The sequence below is a fragment of the Eutrigla gurnardus genome, assembly GCF_963514095.1.
Source record: "Eutrigla gurnardus genome assembly, chromosome: 11".
NCBI classification, from domain to species: Eukaryota; Metazoa; Chordata; class Actinopteri; order Perciformes; family Triglidae; genus Eutrigla; species Eutrigla gurnardus.
This window is the reverse complement of record NC_139925.1, coordinates 2,294,308-2,318,615: the sequence shown is the minus strand read 5'-3', so window position 1 is coordinate 2,318,615 and position 24,308 is coordinate 2,294,308. Positions and strand designations below refer to the sequence as shown.

Genomic DNA, 24,308 nt, shown 5'->3' with positions numbered 1-24,308 from the left:
CATGTTTACGCTGCTCGTCAAGGAGGTCCCATGTGGTCTGGGACTACATGAGGCAGAGTCTGGCCCCGTCTCCTCCTATCTGGACGGGTGTTGCATGTGCTGTGTAATTAGCAGCTTCTTATAAGTGGAGTGTGATGATGACACTTCTTAAGGCATGCGATAATTAGTTTTTGGAAAAGATCAGAACAGCTTGTGTCGTCGATTCACACTCAAAATTGCTTTTTTGGCTCTGTGAAGGGATCCTGCATTCTTTAGTGACACACACAGAAGATTGAGGAAAATCAAATCAGGGGTACTTAATTATCAGTATGCTTGCATAATAGACTGCTTGTTACTTAAGTGCATTTTGTAATGGCCAAAATGTTTCATCCACAGGGACAACTGAGCTTTGGAAGTGTTAGTCCAGCCACAACATTGGGGGGGGGGGGCATCAAAGTGACACAGGAGGCAGAGCTGAGGTCCACAATAGAGCTTTATTTTGTCATTCATCAAAATAACAAACTTAGTATCTCTGCAAGCTACTGTAACAAACTCAACAATCAGAAATTAACAAAAACAAACAGGTACACCTCTATTTACACCATGGGTTCTGATGTACGCTCAATCACCTGCACCTGTGATTGGGTTGGGGGGGTGGAGGGAGGGAGGGGGCGAACGCCAAGTAAGACATGAGGCAGTCAGCTTCTACACCGCGCTGCCCCGACACGCGTGGCGGTCGGTACGGGACCTGGACTGCACGAGGCCGGTCCAGAGTCCAGTACCGCTCTGTGCACTTCACAACAGAAGCCTTTGATCCCACACGAGAGATTTGATATTTGAATGACAATACAGATTGGATCTGAGTCATCAGAACATTAAGAGGCATTGGCTGATGCTCCTCAGTGCTTTTGGAAATTAATGGGACAATTTAACTTGGTAAACATTTCATTTGTATTCTAAACAAGGAGAAGAAAGAAAAAAATCCTATCAAAAACGGAGCATCCTGTCCTCAATACAAAAATGTGAATTATTACAGGGTATACAAACTCAAGGATCCATTATAACTGAGAAAACAAGACAATTTTCAAAACCGGGTAGATTGCAATTTTTATTGGAAAACAAAAATATACAACTTGGAATGGATTATTTGAGGCATGACCAAAGGCCATAAAAAGAAAAAGAAAAGAAAAAAGTAAAAGTAGTGAGTAAAACATTAAAAAGCATGATAAGATTAGTCGTTTTCTGGTATATAGAACAGCAGATACAAAAAGAGTTTGTACGAGTACCTAGGAGATACACCCGTGTCATTTTTTTTGCAGTAGTGCAATGCTGAGATTTCCATATACATATATATATATACTTTGTCCGTAGTCCATGCAGAGTTTAAACTCCTCTACATTGTTTCCATGCCAACAGTGTTGCCAAGTGACAATCAGCTGACAGGTTTCCAATGTCGCCATTTAGGTGGAGGGGCCCCGAGCACACAAGACGGGAAGATTCGAAGTTCTCCGGCTCCCAGGGGCCTCCACGGGCATCTGGTTGTTTGACCGTTCCGTCACTCCAAAACACCATGACAGCAAAAGAAAAAGGACATGGGGACAAGAGCCTATGGAGTTTACATGCAGTTCCTTTGGACAGCAGAAGGGGCAGGGACGAAGGGGGGGCTATTAAGATTTTACAGATAAATTACACAAAGAGAAAAAAAAAAAAAAAAAAAAAAAGGCAAATTATTTATATACGAAATCTGTACAAGGCCTTCACTTCGCCGTCATCATTTGTACGAACTCTGCAGGGGAGAGAAAAGAAAAGTGTGGCGGCTCAGTATGTGACGAGTGACCCAAATGGACTTGAGATGTAAAAACACACACCACATGTACCAACCTTCATAGTTGACCTGTCCATCTCCATCAATGTCTGCTTCTCTGATCATCTCGTCCACTTCCTCGTCGGTCAGCTTCTCCCCGAGGTTTGTCATGACGTGGCGCAGCTCGGCGGCGCTGATGTATCCGTTGCCATCCTGAAAGCGACATCAGTCAGTAAGCACGTTTGACAACTGTGCAGGCGATTTGTGTGCAGACAGGACTTACCTTGTCAAAGACGCGGAATGCTTCTCTGATCTCCTCCTCGCTGTCTGTGTCCTTCATCTTCCTGGCCATCATTGTCAGGAACTCTGGGAAGTCTATCGTTCCATTTCCTGAGAAAACAAAGAGACGGTGACGAGGGGTTTCCATCCAGTACACCAACAGCGTGTGTGTGTGTGTGTGTGTGTGTGTGTGTGTGTGTGTGTGTGTGTGTGTGTGTGTGTGTGTGTGTGTGTGTGTGTGTGTGTGTGTGTGTGTGTGGGCTTTGAAAGCTGATTGAGTCCTCACCATCAGCATCCACTTCATTGATCATGTCCTGCAGCTCTGCCTCTGTAGGGTTCTGGCCAAGAGAGCGCATGACTGTGCCGAGCTCTTTGGTGGTGATGGTGCCATCTCCGTCCTTGTCAAAGAGCGAAAATGCCTCCTTGAACTCTGCACGGAAAAAAGGAAGTAGAAGGGCGTCTTATGTTTGCCAGAACACACACGGCTGTAATCCAACAAAACAAACACGACAAAAGGTCAAATTGGCTTTTTTAAATCCATGTGTCGTCAGCCCACCTTGCATAACAAACACCTTAACCTCAAGTATGTGTATCATGTTGCCCCAAACCCAGAACTGGCTCCAGACTCAAAAAGTGGCATTACATCACTAATGTGTCGGTTATAAACCAGCTACAGCACGGTGACGAGTCCTGCAGTCGTTCCCCACTAAACGAGACCGCCCAGCAGGCCGCTCGGGTCACATCAGCAGCAAATGACACTCATCAAGTGTGATGAGGCCAACGGCAACGTGTAGTGTCATGCAGCAGCCCATCAGCATCATAAAACTACAACCTGCCCCCACCATGTATAGGGTCAAACACACACACACACGCACACACAGGGCAACACCCTTTTTGTTACGAGGAAAGGCCTGCCGTCTGCATCGACTGCAGGAAACGTCTGTGGGAGGGGGTCCAATTCCTTTGGTACAAGCCATAAAAATTCACTGCAGTCGCTTACTTCACATTAAATTACTGTAAATTTCCCCCCACGTCAACAAAACATGCCCGTGCATGGTCTTAGCGTGCTGTTTATACAGGCTTACAGATCTAAAAAAAAAAAAAAAAAAAAAATGGCACACGTCAACAAAAACCTACAGCAACTTAAAAGCTGATTCCATGAAATAGAGCAAGGGGAAGAGATCAGCACATTGTGAAAGCGGAGACCTAAGATGACACAATAGGCTGGGAGATAAAAATCAAGAGAAACCACTACAACAGTGTCACATTTCCTACATGCGCTGCACACACGCTGGCTGCAGAAAACCCACACTCCTGCAGGACTGGATTGCAACATCTAGGTCTCCTCTTAGAATATCAGTAATACTACCAAGTTGCTTCAGCAATTGTTCCTTCCCGTCCGGTGAGAACACACCCAGGGCAAAAGGACACATCACTCACAGCATGTAAAAAGAATATGACACACACACACCTTCCAGATTACATCATATATTACACAGGCGACCATGAAAATGCAAAAGTTTTCCATGGAGGGAGTCCTTCTAGCGCTCCAGAAGCCAGCAAGAGGGGAACAAGTCGTTTCATTCATTCCTGTTTTATGAGCAGCTGCCCTGTGGAACGCCTTAAAAGGCAAAAGTATAAATCCACTGCAGGGAGACGCAAGGATCCATAACTGAGGCTGCTTTGCAGGATATGAGAGGGGGGGGAGGGGGTGCAGCGATGTCTTACCAGCAATCTGCTCTTCTGTAAGCTGATCAGCCTGTAAAGAAAAATACAAGATGAAATATATATAATATATGCAGAATTAGCTGCTCAGTCTTAGACCAACTTGGATGACGTCAACGTGATTGCCGCCCATTCATTTAACATGTTACACACACACATTTCTGGTTATTCTGGGAGTTTATTGTTGTGTCAGCACAAAAAAAAAAACGCTTTTCCTGTCCGTCGGCTAAAACAATCTCGTCACTGAGCGGCGACATGTCGTAAGACGAGCTCCTTCAAAAAACGTCACAGGCGGATCTTTCCGCGTTTTTTGAATGTTCGGTGACGCCAACTTTACCACAGAAACACAACGGGCGACGTACAAATTTGGCGGTAAATGTTAAGCTAGGAAGCGCTAAAGTTGGAGCTAACGTTAGCTAAAACATGACGCGGACCGGCCGGCTCGCTGTTCAGGGACGGCGGCGTTAATTCAACAGTCGTAACAAAGCGAGGCATCGGGTTTTAAATAAAAGATACCGGCATCTATCGCCCAAGTTAACGTAATGTAACGTCACTTCTCAAAAACGTACAAATAGCTAGCTAAGCGAACATTAACGTTAGAGAGAGAATACGTTAACTACGATGCGCTGTGACGGCGCTGGCGTTAGTAACACGGTTGTTAACTTACCGCATTGACTCGAGACAAAAACGCAGTTTTTTTAAGCTAACCGCAGTTTTGTTAAAAAAAAAAAAAAAGCTAGCATCGCCTAGCAACCAGCGAACTGTCACTTATTCTGCGGTAACGTTAACGTGGATCCAGCTCGGCTGCCGGTGACGTTCCTATTCACGTTAATTTTGAATAATAGAAACGCTCTATCTATGGGGCAGCCGTTTCTAGACTAGAGAGAAAATATGAACCTTGTTTTTTATTTTATTCTTACCATTTCGATGAAGATGAAGCGGCTGGTTCACGACAAAATCCGTAACAAGCCAAAATAAAGCCGACACGAAGCCTCACACAGACTGACAATCTCTATGAACACACTGAGGAAGAGGCAAGAGGACTCGCCTTTAACGGCGATCCTAAACTCCGCCCCTTTTTGATATCACTGCGCCGCCTTCCCTTTCCCCTCCGCCGTTGAATTACCTCAAAACGCCTTTTAGAGAAATCATCAGCTTCACGAGAAAATCGATAAACGTTCGCGATATCCACGCGCCACCCACTGCGAAATATTTAACGACCCCGTGATTAATTATATCGCGCGTTTGCCGCCGGTCTACACGACGGCGCATGAATACTTTCTGCTACTGTGTGATGCGGCGCGGGACGTAGCCGAGAGAAATCGCGCTCTCTGATTGGCGCGTTTGTACCTGCAATGCGTCACTCCCATGGTCTGCGCTGCCCGCTGCATCTCGTCCGTAGACATCCCGCTCGGTGCCACAGGCATCGCAGACGCGCTTGTTGCACCGTCTGTGTTCATGTGGGCATCTTCTCTTCGGGGGGGGGGCTCAGTAAAGATAGTTTTAGATAAGTAATTAGCTTAACAAGGAGCGCAGTGGTGTGTAAACGGGATACACCACTGACCCACTTTGAGTTTACCATACTTCCCCATCGCTGCAGTTTTTTGTTGTTTCTTTTCCTGATTGCATTACTTTAAATTGCCTTTACAACGTGTAGCACAGACTGTGACAGAGTTCAACGAGTTTCCTGACTTCCCCTGCCTGTGCAACTCTTCATCACTTTAAATGTGATGCATAATGAGATGCAGTGTCAGGGCTTTAAGTGTAATAGTTTGGAATAAGCAGCAGCATGTGCGTACATGTGTATGCATGTGTGTTCCTTCAGGTGGATCCTCAGGTTCTGGTTGTGCTTGCTGGTGTTTGGATGGAGAGGATCTGATGGTCCCTCCCCCGGTGACCACCTGTCTCTGGCCCTGGTGTCCCATGGGAGACGTGGAGGAGGGTGGACGGGGGATGTGCAAGGAGAAGGATTTGAAGAAGAGAATGTACTAGAATCCCCCCTTCCACCACCTTCCTCCTAACTCCACCGCCACTCTTATTATTAGACACGGATGTCACACTATAAGCAGAGAGAGTGAGGGGGGGGGGGGGGGGGGGGGATTGTGAAAAAGCTCAATATCTAACACGTCGATGTAAGAAATGAGGATCCGAAGTGGTTCCCACTTCCATCTGCGCTGTTTGCAGAGGTGATGCTGCTGCTGCTGCCGGAGCCATGTGATCTGCTGAGCAGCTTTGGACTCAGCCAGGCTGGTTTTTCTTTTTTCTTCTTCTTCTTTCCCAACCTACCTAATCTGGAGCACATTGGTTTCTTTCATTTAAATCTGTTTTTCTGCTACAGGGTTTTTTTTTGTCTCTGTGCAGATTATGTAATTCCATAAGGTGACGGCACAAAGGCCCCATCACAAGACGGCAATAAGCCGGCGCGTGAGTGAACGACGTGGAGGTGTATAGATTCAGATATTAATAACTAATACGTAGTTGCCTCGAACACTTAACTGCACTCGCTTATGATAGAATATTAGAGCGATTTAATTGGCCAATATTAGCCCGTCGCAGATACATCGGTATCAGGTGCGTTCTCCGGCCAAAAACATAAATTTGCGAAGATTCTAATAGCATAAGTGATGCTAGATTCCTAAATGGTGTTGTTACATAGCTTGTGCCAGCAGAGGGCCCTACCACCAACAATAGTCCCACAACCTGGTTAAAATACTAAACAAGAAATAAAATAAACAGGAAACTGTTATAAATATCGTACGATATATCGGAAAAAATGTTTTACTCCAAAATATCGGAATTGGCCTTGGCCCATATCAGTCATGCTCTTTGGAGCATGGTGAATTGCTCCAATGAAACGGTTGCTAGGAGACAACGGTTTACTTATCGCGTCATAAATCCAAATCAGAACAACCGGCGTCCGTCTGGCCAATTTCTAGAGCCGCACTTTAACCCCGACTTGCACAATCAGCTGTTTGGCGGGGTGATGACATGCCCTGCGATGATCCCGAGGGTCTCCGAGGACCTGCTCCAGGTCAAAGGTGATTTTAGGTTGGAGGTTAATACGAACGGGGAATACTGGAGCCACCTCGGAGACGTGACTCAATGTCCCGAAACCTGAAATCTCCGTGATGTCAGACTTAACTCGCGGCGGTGCTGGGCGGCGAGCACGCTCCAGCGCTGTTTGTGGACGTGAGGCGGTATTTTTCATTCATGTGTGCTCGGTCGGCTCTGTGAATATGTAACCGCCTCACAGAAAAAAGGAGTCCTTATCGGACCCGGAGCCCAACCCAGAACATTCTTCACGGAGCGAAAGCTTTCATTTCCATACCGAGGGGAGGTCAAAGGTCATCCTGGTTCAGAGGAGGCCAGGTCGCAACTCCATCTTCATTAACGTCACCTCCTGGTGGCCTGTAACATATCAACTCCCCCTCCCCTCCCCTCCCCGGCTGCTAGCTGTTAGCATTGTTCCCTTTGCAGGGGCACCTACCATGTTGAGGTTTTGGGGGGGGGGGGGCAGGTTGGTGCATCTGAGAACCAACGGCCGGCTGAGCGGGTGCAGTGTTACGGCGCTCTAAAATACAGCTGCTTCCAAACAAAAAGCCTAAAGAGGGGGGAGGGGCTTCGATGGAAAGGTCTGGTGACACCTGGGTAACTGAAAGACGTGTACGCCATTATCAATGAATGAGGTTTTTGTAATGCACCTGCTGGTGGAGGGGGGGGGGGGGGGGTCACCTTTCACGGGAGAGAATGGCGGTTGTTTGTGGATGTTGAGCTATAAGTGAAAAGGCCTTTACATTGACTGTTTGCCTTCGGGCGGCGTTTGAAGTTCCCCTGCGTGCACGCCGTACGTGAGATTAGCCTCTCGTATACGTGAGATTGGATTAGAAGCTTCTGGGGGGGGGGGGCGGGGGCGTTCATGTGTGCATGCATTTTTTATGATCTGCAGCTGACCCGCCTTCTAAGAGGAATTCCTGATTAGCAGTAATACCTCCCAGCATGCACCAGGCCAAAGGTCTGACCCTTTACCTTTTAAGCAAAACCGCTCCTTAGTTGGCGTGAATGGCTTTACGGGCCGATACTGGCCGTGTGTAACAACGGGGCGGGGCGGCGTCCGGAAACGGGGCGGCGTCCGGGGCGTCCTACGTTACCTGTTACCAAGAAATGACATGTTTTCCAAAATTACATCATGAGGCAGAAATGATTAATGGCCTCAAATCGGATAAGAGGATTTGGGGCGGGCCGGCTATTCCCAGACTATTTCACCGTTGTGATGAAATGGATATAGTGTTAAGCATGCACTTAGCCCCCCCCCCCCCCATCATCAGCCATCTCTGAACCTGCAGTTGTTTCATTCGAGGGGATCTGAGGGACAAAACCACTTACTGGCTGTCAAATAGAATCCCTGCTGTTGATCTTCTCTCCCTCACTTTTCATTTCCCTCCTGTCCTCTTCCTCTCTGACTCTTTCTAACCCCCCTCCCCCCTCCCTCCCTGGCGTGCCTCCAGGTTGTCTGCTGCAGTCAGCGTGGTGGAGCTGGAGTTCAAACGCCGCAGCCTTCAGCAGCACATGAACACGCCGCTCCTTGGAAGCTTCCAGAAGCCCCTCATTCACTTTTACCAGAACAGGTGGCAGGAAGCTCTGCTCGCTGCAGATTCTTCTTTTTTTAGTTCTTTTCCACAAGTTTCCTCTCGTGTGTGTGTGGTGTTATCTCAGTTTACGCTGTCAAATCAGAATCCTGTAGAAAGTCGGCGCTGGAACGGAAGAAGCACTGCAGAGGGGGGGATGCGGGGGGGGGGGGGGGGCACAATAAGGAAGTGACAGGGTTTTTGCGTTTCCCCGTCCTTGACCCCGGTGACGGCGGCGGCGGCGGCGGCGGCAGGAGGCCGGTCTGTCTCTGCAGTGGCGGGGACCTGCAGGGCCGCCTCTCAGATGATCTCATTCTGCAGGGGGGGCGCATGCAGGCCGCGTCCAGATGAAGGCTGCAGAGGTGTCTGGTCGTCTGTGTGTGTGTGTGTGTGTGTGTGTGTGTGTGTGTGTGTGTGTGTGTGTGTGTGTGTGTGTGTGTGTGTGTGTGTGTGTGCTGCGTTTCTGCTTAAACTGCCCATAAACAAGTGTGATTGATCTGACTTTGTGTGGAAGCCTCAGCTGTGACACCTGGTGGCCACAGGAGATATTGCAGGGAGCCGTAAAAATAAATAAAAGCCGAACTGGAGAGTCATGCTCAAAGTAACTGTGGATGGAAAAGTACATTTAATCAAGTATCTTTTTTACTTTAATTTAATGTTGACATATTTGTACTCGAGTATTTCCATCGTCTGCTACTTTATGTTTATACTCCACTACAATTATAACAGCCACAGTTACTTTGCTGCTGCAAGATACAAAACATTTCTTTATTAGATCACTAATAACCCAATAATATCATATTTATTCTGTACAAGGATGTCTTTTGCTACTTAAAGGGGCAGTGTGTAACATGTTAAGTAATTAAGTATCTTATTATAATCTGATTTATCCTCGTGAGCAAAGAATTTCTTATTTGTACTAACATTGGACGGGTAAGTTCTCAGGAGGCTTCCATTTTGAAGACTATAACCGCCGAGGAGGGACAAAACGCTGAAACACAATTTAGTTCAGAGCCAGCATGAACAACACACACACACACACACACACACACACACACACACACACAGACACACACACACACGATGAATTATCAGCAGCTTGACATGTATCAGCTCGCAGGAAGATGACGATGTGATGCGTTGAATCTTCCCCAGCGGGAGATCAGAGTTCAGCTGACCGCAGAGTGGACGAGGATTCACCCCCACACACACACACACATCTGATATTAAGATAATGTTCAGCACAACGTTGATGAAGTGGCTTTTTAATGATTCACAGTTTATTACATCCAGCTCCACAAGGAGACTGAAGTCCTCTGAACTGGGACACAATCCAGCCAGGAACAGAGTTGAGAGGCGTGACAGACCTGAAGGAAGGCTGCTGGCCTGGAGTCAGCTGGAAACTGAAGACCACTGCAGTGGTTCTGCTTTTCCATCGGCGTCTCCAGCCAACAGATTGTGGAGTTCTGCTGGGTCAGACTCTCCACGGTGAACCGGATCCCAGCTCGGCCTTGGCAGCGCGCTCAGCGCGGAGGGTCGGAAGATAATCGACTTTAAAAGTCACTCAGGTTTAATTACTCGGTTGTTACGGTATAAATAAGAGTCGTTCATCTTGTCTTTAGAAAACATGGTGGCTGAAAAAGTGCTGTCGCTGAGTTTGTGAGTTCTTCGTGTTTAAAAAGGCAACTTTGATGTTTTTCAACCTGTTTTTGTGTCGAATGGAGGACGATGATTTCTGAAATCTGTCATTGAGGCAGAACGCTCACATGACTCCGTTCCACCAATCAAACGTATATCTGGATTCTAGATTTTAGTTTTACGTTTCATGCTCTGATTATTGAAACAGTCAATCAGAAGTTTTAAAACCTTACTTACTCTTACTCAAGTCATTATTCGGATGATTACGTTTTACTTCTACTTGAGTCACATTATTCTAAAGTCACAATCCCCTTACTTGAGTACAGGTTTTGGTTCCTCCATCATCTCTGGTAGAGAGTTGGAGATTTCAGTATCGTTTAGCTGATTTCTACATTCTGGATGCAACGTGAGATTTAACTAATGGACGGAGAAGGAGAAAGGTTTTATTTCCCCGTAGGGTATAATGTTGGCAGAAACTTTGAAAACAGGCACTTTTAGTGGACGTCCCCTTCAGACACAAAAACACGGGAAAATAATGCTGAAAAAGAAGTTAGCCGTTATGTGATTTTATATATTATATAATCTCTATAATGTATTGACGTGTGCTATCTGTAGCGCTGCCTGGGTATGTAGTGGTCGAGGATCCGCGGGCTGCAGTGGGTGGTGTAGTGCAGGGCCGGGTCGGAGTAGTTGAAGGGTGGAGGGTTGTCCTGCTCCTCCATGTAGTCCGACATTGTGTTGGGGAGGCTGGAAGGAAACACACGGAGCCAATCAGAATGCATGACATCATCATCATCCAATAAATGCATTTTCTTTCTAAATGAGTAAAACAAATAAAAAGTTCTCTGATGGTCCAGCCGAACGAGCTCTGAGACAAGAAAGCATGGTGGAGGTAGTAAAGCTGTGACGGCTGCTCCATTAAAAAGTGTGAGGAATTAAAACAACAGCAGAAAACTCCAGAGAAAGAGAACAAAGTCAATGAAGGGATTAAAGAATTGTGAGGTTGGAATCTGAAGAATTGATCCAACATTGAGGAAGGAAAATAAAAAATCCTGTTTGAGTTTTTCAAAGAGAAAATGGAAGCACAGTCGGGTTCCTGCCTCCACCACTGCTGTCTGTCTCCATCCAGTATGATTGTTATATCATAATAAATGATCATACATTGTTAAATAGTTGCACAATATGAATGGAGACGTCGTCTATAGGCATCTTTCATCTGGACTTTAAGTCAAACCAACCCACCCCGTACATCTGGGACCTTTAAGTATTATTATATCTATACCACATAATCCCAGTATCATCCCATTATATCCATATAGGGTGGCGTTTACTGACAGCAGAGAAAGCAGGCCAGTCACCAGGGGATTATGTGTCTCTGTGGCCCACTAACACCTGGCCAGATGCTGTACATCTGTACACGCATCACGCTGCATCACGCTGCATCACCACGCTGCACCTCGCTGCATCACCATGCACCATGCTGCATCACCATGCACCACGCTGCATCACCATGCATCACCATGCACCATGCTGCATCACCATGCATCACCATGCACCTCGCTGCATCACCATGCACCACGCTGCATCACCATGCATCACCATGCACCTCGCTGCATCACCATGCACCACGCTGCATCACCATGCATCACCATGCACCACGCTGCATCACCATGCACCACGCTGCATCACCATGCATCACCATGCACCACGCTGCATCACCATGCACCACGCTGCATCATCATGCATCACCATGCTGCACCACTCTGCATCACCATGCATCACCACTCTGCACCACCATGCATCACCATGCATCACCATGCATCACCACTCTGCACCACCATGCATCACCATGCATCACCATGCTGCATCACCATGCATCACCACGCTGCATCACCATGCATCACCACGCTGCATCACCATGCATCACCATGCTGCACCATGCATCACCATGCATCACCATGCATCACCATGCTGCACCACCATGCATCACCATGCATCACCATGCATCACCACGCTGCATCACCATGCATCACCATGTTGCACCATGCATCATAACGCTCTTTAAAACAGGTTTTATTTTTTTGTAGGAATGATCATGTCATGATCTTGAGGTTTGTAGTTTCTGTCTCTGGTGTCCTTGTTTTAGCTTCACTTCTTGTCGTTTTAGATTTCCCTCCCTTTTTCTGTATCAACTCTGTGATATTAATCTCATCAACCTTGTCCTGTCTCCTTGTGTCTTCTTCCAATCAGCTTTCAGCCTGCCTTCATGTTGGCCCACCTGTGTCTTGTTTCACAGTTAGTCTCTTGGGTGTTGTCTTGTGTTATTCGGTTCATGATCCAGCGTGTTCACCCCGTCTTCCTGGTCTTACTGGACTGTAGTGGATTTTATTGCCTTTGTGGACTGCTTGTTGTAAGTTAATTTATAATTACACCATAATTCCAGCTGCCTCCGTGACAATGTTCTTGAGATTTGTTCATATGCAGATGATGTTGCCTAGTTTGGACAGAGCCATGCTAGCTGCTTCCCTCTGTTTCTAGTCTTTATGCTAAGATAAACTTCGAGTGAGAGTGTAATTTTCTCCTTGCATCAAGAAAGCAAATAGGTGTATTTCCCCAAAGTCAAACTATTAATTTAAGAAATTACAACGGATGATTTTGTTTTGATTGGGACTCTTGGACGAAAGGATGAACTGATTTGGTGCAAACAACACCTCTAATCTGCGGATGTGTTCCCCTCATCGTTACTTCTGTACGTTCTATCTGCAAACACTCGTCGGTGTTACCCAAGTGCAGTTTCATAAGTCGGACCGAAGCTGTTAGTAGGAAGTGTTTTTGTTTAATATAGTAAGAGAGTGGGCAGTGAGACGTGAGATAGAAGAAAGCTGCTGCAGCGCAGTGGACAGGATTTAAAGCCTGTAAAAGATTGTCTCTGGGCAGACCTGTGTGTGTGTGTGTGTGTGTGTGTGTGTGTGTGTGTGTGTGTGTGTGTGTGTGTGCATCAGGAGGTCCCAGGTCTTTACAGACACCTGGTCCATCATGCATTCATTATTATTTTTGATTTATTAATTAAACTGGGTTTGTGAATCTAAGCTGAAAACAGTTTGGTACTCAAAATATAGTATTTCGAGTGAAGTATTCCGTTATATTTATATATTCCTTATGTGAATATCATCAGAAGCTTTGCTCAAACATACCTTTCTAACCTGACATCAACTTACCGACCCCGTCAGCAGCAAAAACCCTCTTCATCATTCAGACATTAATGTTGCGTATAACGTGATGATTGAACGTGACTCACTCTCCGCTAACCGTCTTCTTGCAGCAGCAGAAACAGGCCAGTGCGGCGAGCAGCAGCAGCAGCAGCAGAGGGATGCCGATGCCCAGAACCAGACCCAGGACCAGGTCCAGTTCCACCTCGTTCACCTGGTCTCGGTCTGTGTAGGGTCAAATCCCCAAACCGAGTCATCACAAACATGTTCATAGGAAATGCTCTCATCACGGTGGTGGGATGTGATCTGCGGGGGATCCTCACCGATAACACAGGACTGGGTTTTATCCACGTCCGTCGTGCCGTTGCAGACGCACCTGTAGCCTCCGTACGTGTTGGTGCAGAGGGCCGGATGGACGCACGCCGCCTCCTTGGCCTTACACTCATCCAGATCTGTGGGTGTGGACGGAGAAGCAGGCTTATATACCAACCGACTCATATCTGATCGCCGAGCCCCACCTCGCTGTGTGCTGCTCACCGTCGACCTCCACGGTGCTGATGTGGTAGTGGCCGCTGACCCGGGCCAGGTAGTCTCTGATGTACCAGTGTGGCGTGTCGCTGGACACGTTGATGCGGTACTCGCTCACACCTGGACTGGAGCCCTGAGCTCGCTCCTTCCTGCTGGCGTTGTAGAATTTGTTCTGGAAGCCCAACGAGAGGATGTCCACCAGCTGAGAGAGAAGGAAAGAGATATCATCATGTTTGTATTTATTCATTACTACATGCACTGATAAGCCTCAGAGCAAGAGGGGTCTGGGTTCTAATCTGGGTTCCCCCTGGCTGTCATGATCTCAGGTTTGTCTTGGTTAGGCTATTTACTGTTTTATTTGGAAGTTCCCTGCCTCTCGTGCTTTTTTCCTTCTTTTTTCCCGTTGTCACACCTGTGTTGTTTCCACCAATCAGCTTCCAGCCCCCCCCCCCCCCCCCCACCCACACACACACACACACACACCTGTTTGAGTCTGTCAGCCTGGTCCCTCGTCCAGCCCATGGAGACGTTGAACACGTTATACCCTGCAGACACAGAACAGCAGCAACAGCTGTGTGATGACCTTGTGTGTTACCATATATGGGCATGTTTACCACGGTAACAGAGGAGGAAACACATGGAAGGAGGTTCTTACCTGGTGGATTGGCAGTGTCACCTGCAGAGAAACACGTCATTCAAAGCTTGCATTAAACATGTTGGAGACATGCTGGACATGGATGTCATGATGTGATTGGTTGAATATTGGTCGATATTATCTGATGTAAGCACGCGCCAAATTTCGTTTTCCAAGAAGAAAAAGATATGATTTGAAAATACAAATAATATATTCAGCATATGATCTTAAATAGGTTCACAGTATGACCGTGAATGTGATCAAAAAAGGTTTAAAGGGGCATTTTTCAAGTTTAAGGCACTTCAGCACCAGCTTCACTTTTCAGAACTAGAGGTTGCTGCTTTAAGGCCAAGTCAAGGAAATGTTTAAACAGACTATTATTGGAATATATATTTTTATGCCATTTGGAGTGTAACTGATAGAATAATCAGAGACTAGTGGTTCACATACCGCATCCGTCTGTGTCCTTGGTCTTCTTGTATCTGCAGAAGCAGTCGATGGAGCCAGGCTTGTTCCTACACTCAAACTTAGCATTGGGGCAGGTTGAGAGCTCGGCACACTCATCTATATCTGCAACACAGACGAAGAGCGTTACAAACATGGTAAAACCCACCGTGCTGACGTTCCCGCTGAAGCGCCAGGAAGTCCGGTACCTGTGCAGTTGCCCCCGTCGCCGGTGAAGCCGGGTTTACAGGTGCAGGTGTAGTTGTGTTTGGTGCTGAGGCAGTCGGCGTCTTCGTGACAGGGGAAGGGGAACGGAGGGACGCACATGTCTAAGAAGGGAGAATGAGATCGGTTATAGTGTGTTGGGAGTCTCCAAAATGGTACGACTGCACAAAGCGCTACAGACCATGCTCAAAGCACTTGTATCCCCGTTTGCCCCCGGACACCGTGTTATTGGGACATTCTCCGCAGGTGAACTGGCCCGACTCGGACCCGGACTGGCACCGGACCCCTCTGAAACATGGTTTGCCTTGACATGCGTCTGCAGTGTTCCCACAGAACTTTCCACTGAATCCCTTTGGGCAAAGGCACGCCACCACCTGGTGGAGAAGAGCGGAACAGACAGACTGAAATACTGTACTCGGAAGTTACACTACTAATGTAGATCATTGAGTACATTATGGTCCATTTAGAGTCCACCAGACCAGAAAGCAGGGGATGCTTTAGGGGGCGGGGCTTACCTGGTCATAGTCGTAAGTAAAAACAACTTCAAAATGTACCTGGAACATTCCCTGCTGGTGGTTTTCAGTGATGCTGTTGTATTGGCAGGAGCCTCCGTTGAGGCAGTTGCAGACGTGCAGGATGGGGCTGAACAGCGAGCTGGTAAACTCGTCGCTGACCTTGATGGTCAGCTGGACGGGCCGCGTGGTCAGCGGCGTCCAAGTCAGGAAGCCGTCACCTGAAGGGGAAAGCACAGAGGTGCTGTACGGTGGAGCCTGGCGGAAACTGGGGAGGCGGGGGATGGGGGGGTGTCTTACCGCTGCCTATGGACGTCCGTGCAGGCCTGGGGTGCAGCAGTGAGTAGGTGATCCGGTCTCCGTTTGGGTCCTGAGCCACAATCTGAATGCTGACAGTGGAGTTGACCTTCCCACGGATCACCATTGGCTCCATCACTATGGGAGGCATGTTACCTAGGAGACGCATCACATGAGTACAGGTCAAAGGTGAAAACACAAAAAACCATCCCCAAACACTAGCGTAGCCATCTCACCATAGATCACAGCCAGGTTCTGGTATTGCCTCTTGGCGTCCAGAGTTCGCAGGCCCAGGTCGGAGCTGCCAGTCGCGATGATGTCATGGACGCACTGCGTGCTGCTTTTACAGGATCTCCTGAGCTCGTCCAGCTCGGCAGGACTGATGCTCTCCAGCAGGAGGTCTGAGGAGACCGGCTGCAGCGGGACCAGGGGAGGTGGAGAGAACAGCAGGCTCTCCGGGACGGGAACCGCCCCTAGAAGCACACATACAAACCGGTTCAGAGGTGCAACCCTACATCCCGGGGGCTACAAACCGGCAGAGACCAACTCACAGGACAGGCCAAAGTGGTGCAGCTGCTCCTCCGAGGGGGGGTTGAGGTCCACCGAGGGGAGGAGCCGGCCGTCGGACATGAGGAAGTCGTCAGAGCGGTTGGAGCTCCAGAGACCCATGAGACCCACGGTGTGGTTGTAGAAGGTCTGAGGAACCTCCACCATGGCTTCCAGGTGGTCATGGCCCACAACCCGCCAGACAACCACATGGAGCCCGCCGGCGTAGACCGCCACGCAGCGGTTCACCGACATGCAGCGCACAGCGAAGTCCTTCTCGTCCAGGTACACGACACCTGAGAGGACAGTTTTCACATATCTGTCAGATACTTTTAACATTTAAATACATAAATCTGCTCCTGTTATAAGGTCTCAAACAAAACAGCTTTTTAATTGTGTGACGATCATTACCAACGTTGACAGGGACATCAACATCATCCACAAAAACCTGCAGCCCGTCTCCGTTCTCCACACATCTCCATTCAATCTGTAAATTGAATATGAGACACGTGTTGAGTCAGGATTTACAAATATCACATGTAAATGTATGTTCTTGTTTCATTGCCCACCAATCTTGTATTCTCAAGAGGTTGAAAGAAATAGTCTAGATAAGTCGATGGTATCTTTGCCTCCTGAATCCCAACCATCACTTAGGTTACTGATGAGGTCATCCTCTAGACGAGAACACTGATACCACTCTCATGTATTAAGTTGGAGGCGATAAGTTAGCTTAGCATAAACTCCCCCTAAAACCACAAGTAGCTGCTTTTATATTATTATATTGTTTGTTTGTGGATTAAACAAACACGATTGTTGATGTGTGTTTCTTTGAGCTTTGGACAGAAATAGGAAAGATGCTGTTTCTTGATGCTAAGCTAGGCTAATCACCTCACAGTTCCTAGATCTGTGTACTAACTATAGAAGGCCTGAGAGGCAAAGAACTTGCAGAACAGGTAAAAAAATATATATAATTTTTCAAATTATTTTTTTTTCTTCTGTGAAAAAAGGTGAAGTTGTAGCAGCTAAAAAAAACAATAGAATCAAGAAAACAATCAGGAACATGTCATAGTAATTTCAGTTATGTAAATTAAAAGACAAAATTATATTTTGTTTTGGGGAAAAAAGTAACTTTTTCACCCGTTCATAAACACAGGAGAGAAAACCATTTCTATCAGCCTTGCCCTTTGGCCTTCCACATCCTCCTCATCTGCTCTCAGGTAGAAAGTGGAGAAGCTTATATTCCAATTCCTTTACGCCAAACTCTCTCTCTCTCTGTGAAATGCAACCACACACTCTGAGGAACATCCTGACCTTGCCGATGCCCTGGTGGAAGGCAGCCATGCGAACCACCACCGGGACCTCGGCCATCCCGCCTGCGTCTGTCTGTAGCTTGTCAGTCTGTCCTTGCAGGGTGAAGATATTAGAGCCGGTGGCCGAGGACAGACGCAATATGACAAACTCTCCCAGGGCCTTGAAGGAGTACTCGGCCCCGTCGAAGGTGACGAAGTGGAGGCTGCCGAACACCATCGCTGCACAAGGAAGTCACCATGAAATCTTTGTCTTTGATTGGCACCTTTTCTGGGAATGACTTATCATGATTGATCAACTTGCTCACCTACGCCCTGCGTCGCCTTCTCCGTCGTGGTGCAGACGTCATGGCTGGACCAGCTGAAACCTTGGCAGCGGTCCAGCGGCCTCTTGTTGCGGTAGAGGTGGCACAGAGGAGACTCTGCACAACACCACTGGAACGGGAGGAGGTCTTCATCTGGAGAGATAGGCCTGATGAAATCCTTACACTTGAAGGCACAGAGTATGAAGTTTCAGGTTTGTCCTTGAGCAAGGCACCAACATCTTACAGGCAAACTAAAACTGTTGTTGTTTTCCACTGATTAGTATTTGAAGAACAGTAAAACCAAGTCATCTTCAGGAACTTCTCCTCATATTTGTGTTTCTGTGCATTAATAGTACAAAGCTCCATTAGACCATTACCGATGTGTTTTTGGATGCTGCGTCCGGAGAAGTAGCGTTCATTGTACCTGGCGACCAGCGGACCGTCCAGGTCATACACACACCTCTTCCCTGAACCATGTCTGTTGGACAGGACGGACCGGAAGACGTGGCCCCCGGCGCCCCCCCACCGCTGACCCCTCAGCGCTTGCACCCTGGAACCTGGATCAGCGATGTCCTGCAGGAAGGACAGGTCCTCCAGAGCCTGGGTGCGGGTGCAGGGACACGCAGGCAGCTCCTCCATCCACTCACCGGGGTCGGGCTCCTCCATCGCCCACGCCTGGCACCTGATACGGAAATCGGGGTCCGACCCCACCGGTCCCGTCAGATCGTACACTAGCTGACCCAACTTCCCCATGAAACCTTTCACCTGCTGGGGCCTGTATCTGCCGCCAGGCCCGTAGAGGTTTTCTGGCGGCACGGTGGGCTCCTCATGGGCGGAGCGTCCATCGGTGTAGCCAATGAGAGCGTCGTGGTGTTGCCTCTGGCCCGGACTCCAGTGCATCTCGCCGTATCGCAGGAGGGCGAAGGATCGCACTCCGTCCGTGGTCAGGATACACTGGAACGTGTTCGTCTGAAAATCACCCATATAAACTCTAATTATTGACATTTTTACATTAATATAGACATGGGATGGTGTGATAAACTCATTTCAGGTTATTCCTGGCCAAAATAAGAACAATTCACAATATTATCACAATAAAATCTAAATATGCTTGAAACCCTTAAATGGCACTAAAACATCTTGAAATTACCTTACATTAAATTAAGAAACATTATTTACGTTTATCCCGATAATGAAAAATGTTTTTTTAATCGCAATCCACAATAAAATCCTATATCATCCCATCCCTACATTAATCACTAAAGGTTTGCTTTTTCAAAGGGTGTGTTTGGTGTCATAATTTGCTGTAACGTATCCAGATTTGAAAATGCTTTAAAACATATGAATGAGGCCATTTAACAGACAGGTGGCAGCAGAACTCTCTGCACTGAAGAGGGTGAAACATCATGAGTGCTGCTTCCTCTGAAAGGTTCACAGTGAAAGTGTAAGAGCAGACAAAGTAGGACGAGCATGCAGGCAAACAGGAGCGCCCCCTGCTGCATCACACCTTCCACTGCAGTCGGTACCGAGAGATTTAAGGGACAAGATTCAGTCAGTTCAGATCTGCTGTTTTAAAAGGGTTCTGCCAAAGTGGCAAACTGAGGAGCCCCAAAGAAAGATCTGAACCTCCTTACCTCCGAGTAGTTGATCTTCTGGTAGGAGACCGGCATCACGTGGTCCCAGGTGATCTTGAGGATCCAGGCAGGGCTGAAGGCAGGCTTCCCTCTCTGCTCCTCAAACTTTGTCACTTCATCTTCCGTACGGTTAAAAACGATCTGGGAGTAGACGTCCGTCACATCCAGTTTATGGTATTCCTGAAACAGAATACAGAAAACAGAATATAAAGGCACAAGCTGCAGAAAAAGCTATTAAATCATTAGATATCAGAGCAAAGACTCATTTAAAATGAATTCTTTCACATCTGACCTTATAGAGCAGCCGTCCATCCCCGTGAGTGAGGTCAGCATCGTCCCAAAACGCCGCCAGCAGAGATACATTCATGTCGTCGGGGAAACCGGCGGCTACAGGAGCCGGCAGGAGGAGCTGCTCGTTCTCGACCACGGATTGAAACTGGATGAGGCCGTTGTCAGAAAACTGGGAAGCAGAGACGGAGATATACTGTATATCAGTCATCTTCTGTCACATATATAATGTTACGCTGACCATCTCACCCATTGTAGACTGTGGTAAATCGTGTGTAATAAGTGTATTGCTTTCATATATCACAGAGATGAAGGTTATACTGTTATATTCCACTGAGCATTACTGCTGCCGCTGCCAACAAGGCTTTAATATTAATATTAATATTTTAATATCTCAAACCTGGGGGGACAGCCTTATAATATTATACCTGGACCCCCATCAGGACTCCCGTCAGGACCCCCTAACTGTAGTTAATATGTTTGTACATTTATCCCCAGAGACGAGAAGTTGTAATTATTCAACGATGAATAAAATGTAAGTTAACACTGAATGTTAGTCTTTTGGAGATGAAACCTACAGAAGTGGTTCTATGTATTTGTTTCACTTAAATTATTCTTCTTTTCTGGTTGTTACATTGCTTTATTTTCCCATCAGGCTGTGCTGCAGCAGCTCTACTCAGGCGCTCTCTGAAACGCCCCGTTTTGACCTCCTGCCCCTCCGTTCCAAAAAGCCCAGTCTGCTCTGATTGGTTAGTGTGTTTGTCAGAAATACTATTTAACACACTTAAGGAAAGAGAAGAAGAAGATAAGCACAATGGGTCCGCTTTAAAGGATGTTTGCTAATAGAGCCCAAAAATACTTCACACTGCTCCTTTAATAAACTTGGTACTTAAAATTTCATGTGACGCCCCCATTTGGACTGGTCTGGAACTGCCACTTTAAATATATGCACTGAGAAACTCACATAAACTCTGTCATACAATTTCCCGAGGAAAGGGAAACCCATCGGTGGAATGATGTACGGGGAATTTCCGTCTTCGGTGTCAATCTTCACTCCTCTGTCGCCAACCTCCGCTCCAAACGGGTACAGGCTGCTTTCTGTGGAGTAAAAACAATATTAAGATGTCGCTTTTTATTCAAAATTCAATGTCCCGAATGAGCTATGAGTACTACATGAGTAGTAGTTTAAAGTACACATCAAAAACTTAACATAAAAACAATATGAGTTTTTGAAATTGAGAGAAAATGTAGCTAATAGTTTAGCTTAGCATTTTGCTCACCTCCTTGGTATCCCTGCTGTTCAACTTATTACACAGAGAGAGAGAAATGTTGCTAACAGCTAAACTATGAGAGAGATGAAGAAAATGACCTGCTGTTGGGCTTATTTTCTGTATTCCGTGTAGCATGAAAGCATGGTGAATTCATCAAGTTAAAGAGTGGCATAGGGTCGGCTATGGTCCCGTTAAATAATATAGTTAATATTCACTTTCTGAAGTAACGCTCCCGGTCCCAGAGAGTTATGACAGTACGTTGAGTACATTTTCTTCAGCCATTACACACAAAAAACAAGCCAACAAAACTTGCTAGACAGCAGTGGGAAAATCACGTACAGAGGTAAAGTCCTTAGCAACGCAACTGTCTTACAGTGATGTTAGCTGTTAGCTTGTCACTCAGTAAGGAACCGTGAATTAAATATAAAAGTATTTTGACCATGTTGATCCTCTTTAATTAATTTACCAACGTTACACTTTTTTTTTTTAAGTGAGAGCCCCATTTTAAAATGGTGTTTACTAACTTTCCACTATATAGCAGTTAAATGGGAATTATTGCTCTTGCTGAAAAACCTTGTTTCTTGAAATTTCCCTACAAATGGAATAAACCCCAACATGTATATATAGTTTTCTACATAAAACCAAGGACATTTTTTAGGACATTAAACACAAAGTGAGATTCAAGTTTTTCACCTGACGACAATGATATATCACATCTAAAGAATGTCCAAAAGTTCTGTCAGTCAAAGAACAGTATTACGACTAATTAATAAAAATAAAAAACATGATAAGTAAAGGCATAACCAACCCCTCTGAGTTGTGCACACTGTGCTGTTTTGCGGACAGGAACAGCTGTAAGACCCTGGCAGGTTTGTGCAGGTCGTTGGTCCAGGACATGCCATCTGTGACAAACACTCATTCCAGTCCACACATCCTCCTCTTCCATGACCGTTGTCTGTGGAAGCATTCCAGCCCTGACTGCAGGAGCATTGGAAGCCTCCTGCGTGGTTGGAGCAGGTGGCAGCAGGGTAACACCGCCCGTTAGCCAGTTGGCACTCATCAAAGTCTACACACAGTGGTCCGATACTCACGAAGCCCGGCAAACACACGCACACGAACGACCCTGGGCTGTTGTGGCAGCGGGCGAGCTGATGGCACGGTTCGGTCAGGACGGTGCACTCGTCCACATCTTTGCACCAGGAGCCGTTACCGGCGTAGCCCAGAGGGCAGTGGCACGAAAAGGAGCCGAGGGTGTTCCAGCACCTCGCCAAGGGGTGGCACGGCGAACGCTTGCATTCATCGGTGTCAACGCATGCCAGTTCCTCCTCGTGATACCCCGACGGACAAGAGCAGTTGTGTGCTCCGGGTAGGTTGGTGCACACCTGGTCCAAGCGGCAGTTGGCGTCGTCCGTGCATTCGTCGATATCCTCACAGCCCTCACCGATGGGTTTGTACCCAGGGGAACACGGGCAGGAGAAAGACCCAGCTGTGTTGTTACACAACGAGTGCTCGGGGCAAGGGTCGCCATGTGGGGTGCTACACTCATCTACGTCCTGACACTCCGTACCATTCTGAATAAACCCCTCATTACAGGGGCAACGGTAAGACCCCGGGACGTTGACACACGTTGAATGATGCCGACACACTGAAGAGTCGAGGGAATCCGAGCACTCGTCCACATCCACACACTCTGTTCTATTGCTCCAGAATCCTTTGATGCATTCACAGTAATATGAGCCGAGAGCATTCATGCAGGTGCCATTGGTGCAACGCTCCTTCGGCTCCATGTCACCGCATTCATCCATGTCCACACACAAGTCACCCAGGCTGGAAAATCCCACGTCACAACTACACAGGTGGCTTCCGTTAATGTTGATGCATGTGCTATGGTCGGGACAGGTACTGTTGTCTCGGCACTCATCGACATCCTCGCAGTCGCTGCCGTTGGCTTGGTAACCTTCCCAGCACTCGCAGACAAAGGATCCATCAGTGTTTAGGCAGTTGGAGAATTCAGGGCACTGGATGAATCCAAAGGAGCACTCATCTACGTCCAAACACAGGGAGCTGTTGCCTGAGAAGCCTGAGTCACAAGTACACTCGTAGCCGCCTTCATTGTTGGTACAAGTGCTGTTGTTGGGGCAGGTGAAGTTCCCCGTCGCACATTCATCCACGTCCCGGCAATCTGTCCCGTTGTCCTGGAACCCTTCCCAGCAGTTGCAGACGTAGCTGCCGTTAGTGTTGAAGCAGTAGGAGGAGACAGGGCAGACTTGACCTTGTGATTTGTCGCATTCATCCACATCCCAGCATCCTGTGCCATTACCTTCATAACCACCTCTACACCGACAGTAGAAAGAACCGCGGTGCGGGCGGCACTCAGCAAATGGGTGGCAGACGCTGCTGGCATTCAGGCAGGTGTCTTCACTCACACATGTGCCCTCGTCATACAACAGGTCCAAGACACACGAACATGTGTAGGAACCGGGGACGTTGCTACACGTCATGTTCCCGCTACAGGTTGTGGCCTGCTGACATTCGTCTTCGTCCTCACAAAGAAGTCCGTCTCCCTGGTATCCGTCCTGACACTGGCACATGTAGGACCCGTTTGTGTTGTGGCACCACGCCTGGACGCTGCAATTGTGTGGCCGGGTGGAGTTCTGCTCGCACTCATCCACATCCCGGCAGTCAAAGCCATCGCCCTCCATGCCGGGCGGGCAGGCACAATAGAAAGATCCTGGCATGTTAGTGCAGCCGGCAACTGGATGGCATCCTCCATTTTGGACTTGGCACTCATCAAAGTCTATAATTTATCCAAAATGGGACAGTGTCAGGGAAACAATCCCACATGGTGCTAATGGGGGAGTCCACTTATGGGGGCAAACGAACCAACTGATGAATGTTTAATAAGGACGAATTGAAACTTACCAGAGCAGTTCTTCCCGTCGCCCGTGAAGCCGCTGAGACAGAAGCAGGAATAGTTGCCCATCGTGTTGACACACTGGGCAAACTCACTGCACTCCTGCTGCCCTGTCTCACACTCGTCCACATCTAGAGAGGGGTG

General features: G+C 47.5%; 2 protein-coding genes across 3 annotated transcripts; both read right to left on the bottom strand.

Annotated features, from left to right (window-relative positions):
* Positions 1-454: 454 nt before the first annotated feature.
* Positions 455-18,537, bottom strand: calm2a (calmodulin 2a (phosphorylase kinase, delta)). 2 transcript variants are annotated; one of them, XM_084021338.1, is made up of 6 exons: positions 18,531-18,537; positions 3,791-3,821; positions 2,349-2,492; positions 2,067-2,173; positions 1,861-1,996; positions 455-1,765 (listed from the first exon to the last, which is right to left on the bottom strand). In XM_084021338.1, the coding sequence occupies exons 1-6, from the start codon at positions 18,531-18,533 to the stop codon at positions 1,737-1,739; spliced, it is 450 nt and encodes a 149-aa protein (XP_083877464.1). In that variant the 5' UTR covers positions 18,534-18,537; the 3' UTR covers positions 455-1,736. The 2 variants fall into 2 exon arrangements, with proteins under 2 accessions (XP_083877464.1, XP_083877463.1); XM_084021337.1 differs by lacking the exon at positions 18,531-18,537 and adding an exon at positions 4,708-4,832.
* Positions 9,677-24,275, bottom strand: LOC311021030 (mucin-4). Its single transcript, XM_084021336.1, has 21 exons — positions 24,173-24,275; positions 20,944-21,077; positions 19,984-20,151; positions 19,692-19,871; positions 18,435-19,026; positions 18,061-18,210; positions 17,757-17,974; positions 16,857-16,932; positions 16,451-16,741; positions 16,136-16,372; positions 15,903-16,055; positions 15,645-15,823; positions 15,272-15,464; positions 15,075-15,194; positions 14,872-14,991; positions 14,443-14,463; positions 14,271-14,332; positions 13,797-13,989; positions 13,583-13,711; positions 13,349-13,484; positions 9,677-10,797 (listed from the first exon to the last, which is right to left on the bottom strand). The coding sequence occupies exons 1-21, from the start codon at positions 24,231-24,233 to the stop codon at positions 10,656-10,658; spliced, it is 3,555 nt and encodes a 1,184-aa protein (XP_083877462.1). The 5' UTR covers positions 24,234-24,275; the 3' UTR covers positions 9,677-10,655.
* Positions 24,276-24,308: the final 33 nt, after the last annotated feature.

Excerpts from the sequence above, each read along its gene's own strand:
- LOC311021030 (XM_084021336.1), bottom strand. The coding sequence starts at position 24,233 with ATGGGCAACTATTCCTGCTTCTGTCTCAGCGGCTTCACGGGCGACGGG. Across the intron at positions 16,373-16,450 it reads GCACCACTTTGGCCTGTCCT|GGGCGGTTCCCGTCCCGGAG; the intron begins GTGAGTTGGTCT and ends GTGTGCTTCTAG. Across the intron at positions 15,824-15,902 it reads ACGGACGTCCATAGGCAGCG|GTGACGGCTTCCTGACTTGG; the intron begins GTAAGACACCCC and ends TTTCCCCTTCAG.
- calm2a (XM_084021338.1), bottom strand. Across the intron at positions 2,493-3,790 it reads TACAGAAGAGCAGATTGCTG|AGTTCAAGGAGGCATTTTCG; the intron begins GTAAGACATCGC and ends TTTTCCGTGCAG. Across the intron at positions 1,766-1,860 it reads TGGACAGGTCAACTATGAAG|AGTTCGTACAAATGATGACG; the intron begins GTTGGTACATGT and ends TCTCCCCTGCAG.